At 39.1% G+C, this 10,250-nt stretch overlaps 1 protein-coding gene across 1 annotated transcript; it reads left to right on the top strand.

Annotated features, from left to right (window-relative positions):
* Positions 1–8,471: 8,471 nt before the first annotated feature.
* nkx2.2b (NK2 homeobox 2b) lies at positions 8,472–9,742 on the top strand. The gene is made up of 2 exons (XM_063494682.1): positions 8,472–8,670; positions 9,195–9,742. Exons 1-2 carry the CDS (start codon positions 8,472–8,474, stop codon positions 9,740–9,742), a joined length of 747 nt encoding a protein of 248 aa, XP_063350752.1.
* The last annotated feature ends 508 nt before the right edge of the window (positions 9,743–10,250 follow it).

A 10,250-nucleotide genomic window follows, 5' to 3' on the forward strand; every position in this document is an offset into this window, starting at 1 on the left:
ACAAGCATGCTTATCCACACAGGTGTACACACGGGTGTTCACAGACACAAACTACACCTTTCTTGGCTGCTACCTCAAAGCACATTGTGCGCTGTCTATCTTGCGTGCTGTACAATAACATTTAATATTTAGTATCTACTGTTATCTACTGCTAGCTAGTTTATTGTGATGGTGCTGTATTTATTATGTTGCTGTTTTTTGTTTGTTTGTTTTCTCTTCTGTTTTTTTTTCTCCATACAGGTGATCCAGGTGTTTTGTTTGTTTTCTCTTTCTTTCTTCTCCCCTTTCTCACCATCTCTTCTCCCCTCTATTTTTCTTTCTCTCCCTCTCTTTCTTTCATTCTTTCTCCCTGTCCTATCCCCCAGTCATGTCTGTCCCGACTGTAACAACCGAAAATAAAATAAATACATAATTATAATAAAGGTCAATCAAATGGACCAATATGGCAAGGCCATGATGATCCACTTGGTAAAGTAAATCCGCTTGGCATCTCTCTTGGCCTAAAGACAACAATTCTGATGGCTAAAGATCCAAACGGGACAGGGGAAAAAAAAAAAAAAAAAGTAAGTTCATTGTAAGCAAAACACACAACAAATCAACACAATATAAACTTCCTATGTTACACAGGAACTAAACTCTGTAAGGAGATGGTCCACAGAAAATATTCTGTGGTTCAGATCCATCCCTGATCTTCACTTAATCGTATTATGAAGGAAATGAATCTCTGAGTCTCTGGGAGGGTGTTGTTTGTCCTGGATTTTTAATATCCAGCCTCAGTGGTACTAGCTGCAGGTCCTTCCCTAGACAGCAGGGGGCAGTCTGAATTCATAATTGTGCGGCATTGGACTGGATATCCATTTAAAGCTTCCAGCAGGGACTTTGGGACTTTCTTCTTCTCTAAAATGTTACATTTTACAGGTTTTTAAATGAATGCAGCTCAATTTATAATTTAACTTTTTGTTCTTTTTGTATTAGGGAGCATCTGATGTTTTCCCCAGGTGTGTAAAGTATCTGATATCCATGAGAAATCTTGCCTTTATAAGGAAAACAAAGACATAAAATATGATAGGATGAAGAACGGTGGATCCAGGGTGAACTTCAGTCAAAAAAGTCACACTCATTCAGCAGTGTTGCACTCCACATTTTAACCCTTTTTATTAGTGCACTGTGTCCCATCAGGGGCCGGCCCACAATTTGAAAGAAAGAAGCTAAAGAAAGAAAAAAAAAATGTATCAAAAAAAGCTAAATGTGACCCTCTCCCTTATGGATTTTTTTTTTTTAAATTCTGAATCAGATGCTGATTAACAGATAAATCTAAAAATATAAATAAATAAATATTATGTATAAATATAAGAAATAAATAACAGTTTAAAAAATATATCACAATGTGTGTTTTACTGGTTTCTCCTCAGTGAACTAGTTCATCCAGTTCCTCTGTGCAGCATGTGAAAATTTTTACACTGCAGCTGAATCTAGTGAGCATACTCAGAAAGAACTTTTCAGGCCCCTCTTTCCATGTATTCTTTCAGTTTGGTGTCTCAGCTGCTCTTTTATGTCACATTTCTCGGTTAAAGAGGAAAAAAATATAATATTCAATGTGTTTGTTTGGAGGCTGTAAATGTGGTAATTATGTTTTATTATTTTACAAACAAAATGAAAAACCTGAACCTGAATCATTGTGTTATCAGCTGACATATGAGAAAAATAAAAAATATATTTTTATTTAGTTATATATCTACTTCTTAATTCACTGTTCGAGAAACTGCACTCTCATTATATATTTTTTTTATGATTTAACACTTCACGTTTTATTACCATTTATTTTCTTTTTAAAACTGAATTTTACTGTGAGTGTAATTTTATTCAAATTCATTGTATTTTATGTATTTATTTATTTATGTTAATTCATATGTGTGTGTTTTGTATTTTATTGTGATTTTGTTTATGTTTCATTTTGATTTCTTTTATTTTAACAGATTGTTACCAGTTTTTTGCCTTTTTTAAATCCATTTATTATTATCTTAATTCCTTTTATTATCACATTTAGATGAGTTTAGTTACAAGTTTTACTGCAAATTATTTTTAATCTTTTTTTTATTTAAATATTTAATTTTTTTAGTTTAAATAAACAGAGGCTAATTGTAGATATTGACCACGGGAATGGGTTAAACTGCCGGGTGTGTGTGTGTGGTCATGAATAGAGGAGAGTCTATTGAAGGGAGCACGATGAATACCATGACAACTCCCAGCAGTCTCACATGTATTCCCAGCAGAAAAAGAGTGTGTGTGTGTGTGTGTGTGTGTGTGTGTGTGTGTGTGTGTGTGTGTGTGTGTGTGTGTGTGTGTGTGTGTGTGTGTCCGTCCGTCCGTCCGTCCGTCCATTATAAAGTGTTCGGGGGGAATAAATGGGATAAATGTGGAGGCTGTGCGGTCTTTGAGGCCATGGGCTCGGCGTGTGTTTGTTTGCAGAATTCGACCACCCAGCAGGAATTTACACACACACAGCTCATATCTTTGTCACACATCTCACACTCAAAAAAACTGAAGACCAGCGCTCAATCAAACTAACAACTTTCAGAAATGATTCGGACGGTACCCTCCATCATTTTAAATCGTCAATCTGATCCTTCATTTATCCGCTACAACTTGTTTTTAGCCATTTTAAAATACAAGGATTTATAAGGAATTTGCAGGATTTGGATTAATTCCCACTAACACCTGTAGGTTTTCCGGGCCTATTAAAAAGGGGGGAAAAAAATTCTTTTCATCCTGAAACACAAAAACAAATTAGTTCAAAAATGAAAAGCAAACAGCGCTTTGTGATATTACTGTGGTTACAAATCCTGACTATGACTTTGCTTTTCAATATTCTCTTCAGCTGAATTTTTTTAATCAATTACTTCTAATATTTTATTGACTAAATGCTTGTCTTCACCTCGTGGGACTCACATTTTGAAAAGGAACAGAAAGTAAAGTGAACTAAAAACTAAATTTAAAACTGAATAGACAAATAAAAATAGACTGACTCGGTGGTGAAGAGATCACACCGCCCTGCTCCCACTCATTAGATGAAATGAATCCACAGATATGTTAATAAACCAGAAATCAAACAGACTCTGAAGCACTCACTCTTTAATGATAAAGGACCTGAAATTATCAACTAAATCTTCAAGCACCCTTCAGCTAATTAACAGGAAGTGTTTTTTTTATTTGAAGCTTTTAATGATCCAAATCGCCACTAAAACTAAACCTAGCAATTAGCTGCATTATGCAACTCAACCACGAACAGACAGGTCAGAGATTCAGCTGATGCTTCGAGAAGCTACGCAGGTTTCCCTCGGTTCACTCATCCAAACAGATATTCTTAAAGGAAAGCCACCAGAGAAACACAGAATTAAACATCTTCAGCCACTATAAGAACAATGGACCCCTCTAAAGATGGCACGGTCCCTGCAGAGATCCCATCTCACCATTACTGAGACAGTCTGAGGTTACACACTTCATGCAGCAGCTGATGATGGCTCCTTATTGGTTTGTTTAGTGGGCTGTTGTGTATCACATGACATAGTGGATGGCTCATGTTCAAGTGACCGTGCCCTCTATTAGAGCCGTGGTCCACAAAGTCTACAGAGGCAGGAGGTTGGGGTGGATGAATGGGTCAGGTGCTCACTGAGAGATGATGAACTGCACATTGGGACACTGTCATATAACTTTTCTTTTACACCACTTGAACTTTAATTTTTTTTTCACTGGCCTTTTATTTTTGGTCTTAGTTTTGGTTTGGGTTTCAGAAAAAACTGAGAAATAATCTTTCACAAAGCTACAAAGTCTTGTTTTAAGAAGCTGTGCAGGTGGTGGTGGTGATGTACATCACATGAATATCAGCAAGGAGAAAATGATGTTTGTTTTTACTTGCTGTTATGTTTAGGCACTAAAAACTGTTTTTCATGGAGAGGAAAGGATTGTAATTTGGATTTTTGTACCTCAAAACCTAGACTCAAGGATGAAAAGACCAAAAAAGGCTTAAAATTGACTTCTTAACCATAATGAAAATGATATTTTAAATAGTGAACATCAGGTGGGGGTTAAACAAAAAAGAATTCAAACACTCAGGAAAGTCTTTAGTGAGGTCACAGAGCCAAACAGCCGACAGCCATTTTTAATTTAACTTCTACTACCAGACATCTTTTGGTTGTTTAATAAAATTCAAGTTTAGACAGTTTAATTATTTTAATTTATTTAATTACTTGTATTTCAATTTAAGTTAATAATAATAGGATTTGGTAATCTGGGAATAACTTAGTGAAAACTGCTCATTTAAAAAAATAATCATAACTACAGCCTTTTCCAAAACAAATTAATTACTTACCCCAGTGAGGGTTTTGTTTGTTTGTTTGTTTGTTTTGTTGTTTTTTGAAAACCAAACCTTTAAAGAAAGAAGCGAGGGAGTTTTTTAAATTCCATATCCTTCCTCCAGCATGCTCTTTTGGGTTGAATCAGATGGTGGGCGTGGCTGTTTAAATGGCAGCATGATGGCTCACTGCTACCTCACAACAAGAGGTTCCCAGGTTCAAACCCTTCAAAGTAAAACCCTTCTATGTGGAGTCTGCATGTTCTCCTGTGCTTGTGCAGGTTTAACATAGGAACTCCGGTTATGCCTGCACGCTAAATTAATGCAGCCCACAAAAAGATTCTTAATCACAGGAGTTTAACTTCCTGTTTAAGATAAAGGTTAATAACACTGGAGATCATGTCACACTCACCTATTTCTTATGCTTGAAGCTACGCCTGTCACAATATCTGATTACTCTGGTCAAAAAATATTCTCAATAAGACAAGAAATACCTTTTTTTGCCATATTCAAGAATTTCTACTCAAGAGAATATTTTTTAAAGGTCCCTTAAATTCATGTATAACTTAATTTATTGGCTTTTTTCACAAATTAAAAATTAAAGGTCCATGAAGGTGATGACAGTATGCAGCTATAACTGTGCAGAAACATACGAAATGGACTATTATAAAAATATTTATCATCTAAGCAGTAATGTCATTATTTTAATTTATCATCCCTGACAGTTACCATGACGCCCCCGACCACACCAAACTGACTCATCTGAGAGAAATAGAACCGAAACAGTTTATTATTTCTCTAATTCAATCCAAACATCTCCTTAAAGAACCCCTGAAAATATTTTAAATTATTCAGAATAATTTCTCAAACTGCTCATCCAAAAAAAGTTAATTCTGTATTTTTGAATGGCATAAAAAATTAAGCACGTGTCAGTATGAAATCTCGGGGAAAAAACCCACATATGATAGTTTATGCATTTCTGCTTGTGCAGATGGAGGTGGCTCGGAGCTTCTCTCCATCTCTGCACTGAACTTCACTCTCAGCCGATCTCTGTAACATTTCTTGACTTCACTGACGGCACACAGATGATTTCATACAAACAAAATCCAACATGAACACGTACATTGGCACATTTCTATCCCTAAAAACATGATCCACAAGAATGCACCTCTAACGGTCTAATTGCTGCACCTCATCATAATTATAAGCAGCTTTCTTAGTGCAGATGATGTGGTATCAGGTACTAATAGAAATAAAGATAACTTATGTTAAAAATTAATTTTAGTCTTAGATTTTCAGCAGTCCGGGGGTGCAGATGTTCGCACTGTCGCCTCACCGGGTTTGACCTCAACTGTGAGCCATTCAGAGCTTTGAGTCTTCAGTAACACTCCATTTCTGGTCATTAGTGAATCATAATAAGCTCAAAATCATTTAATTGGTCCCAGTTTTGCATTTTTTTTATGACTGATCACAGAAACATCACAACAAAGAAGAAACTAAATACCCCCTGTTGATGCTATTTTTTATGCCTTTATTGATACAAATAATCTGACTGAGACTCAGCGTCTCATTTACAAGAGACAATTTGGTAGTTGTCCTACTTAAGGCGCAGGTGTAGAGTTGAAGAGAGATGTGCATTTCTGTATTTAGACAACACGAGAAACTATTTAGAAAGCTGCTAAACTCAGTGTGTAATAATGCTGCTGATACAGGAGGGTCTTTTCTAAACACCAATGAAGAAAATGTAAAAATAATAATATTATTTGATATAAAATACAAGTTTGGATCTCATTCGAGTGTTTTAGGAACTTAATTTTTACAGACACACACATACAGTACTGTGACCTCCGTCATGCACAATGTGATAACCACAGAGGAGCCAGAAGAAAGGAGGAGGATGTTTCATATTAACACATTTTTCCTTCAGAAAGTTTGAAAAATTAGTAGTTTGTAAGCCACTTTGTCCCCATTTAGAAGAGTTGGTCTAAGCTTGAGAACTAACCCTGAGCAAATATGGTCTCATCTTCTAGATTTCAGTGAGATAGTCATTCTTTTTCCATCTCAGAATACCGATATGTGTGACTCGTTTTGTTTTGAACATGTTTAAAAGTCAACGATATTTGAAATTAAAATAATAGGACTTCTCATTAAAAGTGAACGGATGTAGATTAAAACAGCTTCCGACAAAAGACACAAAAACAGGCTAAAGTCTGGACCCGGGCAACACAGAAGAATAAGTCATGTTTATAGGTGTGTGTGTGTGTGTGTGTGTGTGTGTGTGTGTGTGTGTGTGTGTGTGTGTGTGTGCGTGTGTGTTTGTGTGTGTGTGTGTGTGTGTGTGTGTGTGCGTGTGTGTTTGTGCGTGCGTGCGTGTGTCCACTCAGCGGTCATGATAGTAAATGACAAAAGCCGAGAATAAAATGGAAAAAAAGAAATGCAGATTAAGTGTGCTCCTGGTGGAAGACCTCAAGTCTTCTGAGCATTCAAACCAAACCTACAGGCACAATAAGGCAATCAGGGTAAAAACAGACAGTGTTGTACATTTCACTGCATATCCAAACAATAAAATTACACAGAAAAATATATCAGACATGTCATGAAGTCATAACTGCAGACCAAAAAGAGAAATCGTAGAAACTTCAAACCGATTGCATTGATCAGGCTTCAGGCAGAAAACACAGAGAGGATTAAAGCGGCGCAAATAAAGGATTACAAGAATTAAACAGTAAGACAGTAACAAGCTGAAGTAATGAGCCCAAGTGTGTTTGAATCACTGAGCCAATCAGTGAGTGAGTCAACACTGTGACTCTTCATCCCAACAACAAACATGCTCGTCTTCCCCGACCTTTATCAGTGCAGACTGGTGCTCTGAGGGAATCATCATAAAATTATTCTCAGTGCAATTACTTTTTTATTTGGATTTTTAATACCAAGTTTGAAGACAAGTGGTTGTGGATTTTTATTTTATTTTTATTCATTTATTGAAAGAAATTGTGAGTAGGTGGTGGACTGATCACAGCTCAACTTTTAAACACCAGAAAATTTAGAAACCACATTCTGAGGTTTTTGAGTCAATCTGCTCAGATTTGGACACTTTTAGGTCAAATAAATAAACTGTTTCAACATTTATTCACAGAATATCATTTCTGCCATAACTTTGCATTAAATTACAGATTCTTGATTTTTTTTTAATGATGATTTACAAATTAACAATGTAAAAAAAAATGGCAGATTTTTTAAAAAAAATAAACAATATTATTAAAATTAAAGTCATTGTTTACAAAAAACAATACGATATTAAAAAGAATAATTTTGTGGCCAAGGGTTAAATCTATGAATATCAGTAAATCAGAGAAGTTATTAATGTAGTCATTCTGACTATATTTTTTTCTAAATTTAATTTAATCAATATAAAAACATTTTTAATCTCTTTATTTGAATAAATTATTTATATTTCTTTTATAAAGTACAACCAGCTTCTTTGATGCTTTGTATATTTTATTAGCTATAATGAATTGTTTATAGCTCTAATGCAGAAGGTTTAGGGATTTTTTTCAGTTTACCGAGTTGATACTTATGGTCTTGCATAAATAAACAAATAATCCCCAAATATTTTTGTTGTGTCTTTCTTCTCGCCGTTTGCTGTTCAGGCACCATGAGCGCATTTTGATGGAAATACTGGAGATTTTCTTTCTGCGGTAAACAGGAAGCGGATCAGTGGCTCTAACATGTGTAAATGCGTCGCTTCTTTCCTACTAATCCTCCATCATTAATCATTCATCTCCTCCCTGACGCTCCGACGTCTCTGTTAATGCACTGCTCCGTTTTTTTTTCTACACACCCTCATCCACTTGACTCCCGGGACCCGCCTCCGTCCTTTTTACCGTCACACACACACGTTAAAAGGACGGTGCCACACTCTCTGAACGTCTTCCCTCATGTATTTTTCATGCTGTTAAACTCTCTCCGGTCGGCCCGTGCAGCTCCGGGCTCCCCTCTGACGGCATTCATGGACCTGAACCCTCCGCTGCCTGCTCCTGTTTAACGGCAGCTCTTCACCCTCCTGGATACGAGCCCAGAACTCTCCCCTTCTTCTCGTCTCTCCCGTCCTCCCCGCGTCATGCCGTTTGGCGCCAACGCAAAGACGGGGTTCTCCGTGCGGGACATCCTGGACCTTCCCGACTCGACGGGGAGATGCGGGTCCGGGACCGAAGAGACCGAGGAGGACGACACCGAGGAGGCCTCCACGGAGGTGTCAGGCGGCCGGGGTTTGTGTGAGAGCGCCGGTGAGCGTTTGGGCACGTGGAGCAGCGCATCCGGTAACCTGCACTTTTCACGTGAGAGACTTCTTTGATTTTAATGACTATAAAAGTTCACGCGTTCACACTGACCGCCCTCGCGTTTGGCTGCAGGTGTTTCTGACTGACAAACAAACTTGCTGCTCCAAATCTCGAAAATATGTGAAAATATGCTTAAATATGGATATTTCCGTCAAATAATCGTGAAACAGCCTCCTAAAAACTGCGTTAAATGATTATTTATTTACGTTTCTACTTGTAACTGGATCGGGGTTTTTTTTTTGCCTCATTTTGTTCTTCTTTCTTATAAATAACGAGCTTATTCCTAATCTGATCCGCTAAAAGTTCAGCTTCTGTGTCGGTAATTCAGCTTCTGGCATTTTTAATCGCTTCACTTTTTTTCTCCCAATGAACTTAAAAAGCTTAAAGTCGCTTTGCTGGTTCTGTTTGTAAAACAGACACCTAAGCTCAAACCAGTCACGCCATTAATCTGCCACTGAGTCTCAGAGAGTAATCAGATTACTTTACTGTCTCTCTCCCTGCAGTGCACGGGCTGTCCTTGGAGCCTCGCGCCGATCCCAAATCCCCGGAGCTGTCTACGGATGAGTCCCCGGACGCAGAGCGGGACGCGCGGTGCGCTCGGGCGCAGAAGGCTCGCGGCAGGAAGCGGCGCGTGCTCTTCTCCAAGGCGCAGACCTACGAGCTCGAGCGCCGCTTCCGACAGCAGCGCTACCTGTCCGCCCCGGAGAGGGAACATCTGGCCGGGCTGATCCGCCTCACGCCGAACCAGGTGAAGATCTGGTTCCAGAACCACCGCTACAAGATGAAGCGCGCACGCGCCGAGCGCAGCGTGGACGCGCTGCAGCTGCTGTCGGCCCGCCGGGTCGCCATCCCGGTGCTGGTGCGGGACGGAAAGCCGTGCGGCCGGGCTGCAGCCAGCGAGCTGGAGGCGACGCTGAGGTCCGGCCTGAGCCTGCCGCTCTGCACCTACTCCCCCCTGCTGCACCCCGCATACGGCCCGGAGCAGCACCCGGGGGTGCAGCAGCACCCGGGGGTGCAGCAGCTGGCGCACGTGTACCACTGGAGCTGGTGAAGCCCGGCGCAAGACTTGTGCGTGCCCTCTTCGTGAGATCGTAACCGGCCTTCTGCCCTGTCAGAATATCATAAAAACCGCTTCGGCCTCGAAGTGAAATCCGTGTTTTTTGAAAGGAGTTCGACACAAATTTTAGAGCGTTTAATTCTTGTAACCAAGGAAACGAGTTCACACATGTTCATCTTCTTTGGTGTCTTTGGTGACCTCGCTCAGACGCGCGAGCCGTCTAAAACTACCCCGCCCCCTGTAAGATAGAACTGATCACAGCAAATGTTTTAGCAGTTTTTTGTGCGATTTATTCTGATGTCGTTTACGTTGTGTTTGCTGCAACAACAACAAAGTCACTTTTTTTCTGAGAGATGTTTTTTGTATGTGTTTCATAAATCTATTTATAATGTTGCCCTGTGAGTTGGTTTGTAATAAACTGGTTATTTATGGCGGTAAATAAAAATCTGAACAGAGGTGAGTCGTGTGATTTCAGCCTGTACTGGCCCCGCAGGGCGGATCC

Source organism: Pelmatolapia mariae, linkage group LG15, assembly GCF_036321145.2.
Source record: "Pelmatolapia mariae isolate MD_Pm_ZW linkage group LG15, Pm_UMD_F_2, whole genome shotgun sequence".
In the NCBI taxonomy this organism is placed as follows: domain Eukaryota; kingdom Metazoa; phylum Chordata; class Actinopteri; order Cichliformes; family Cichlidae; genus Pelmatolapia; species Pelmatolapia mariae.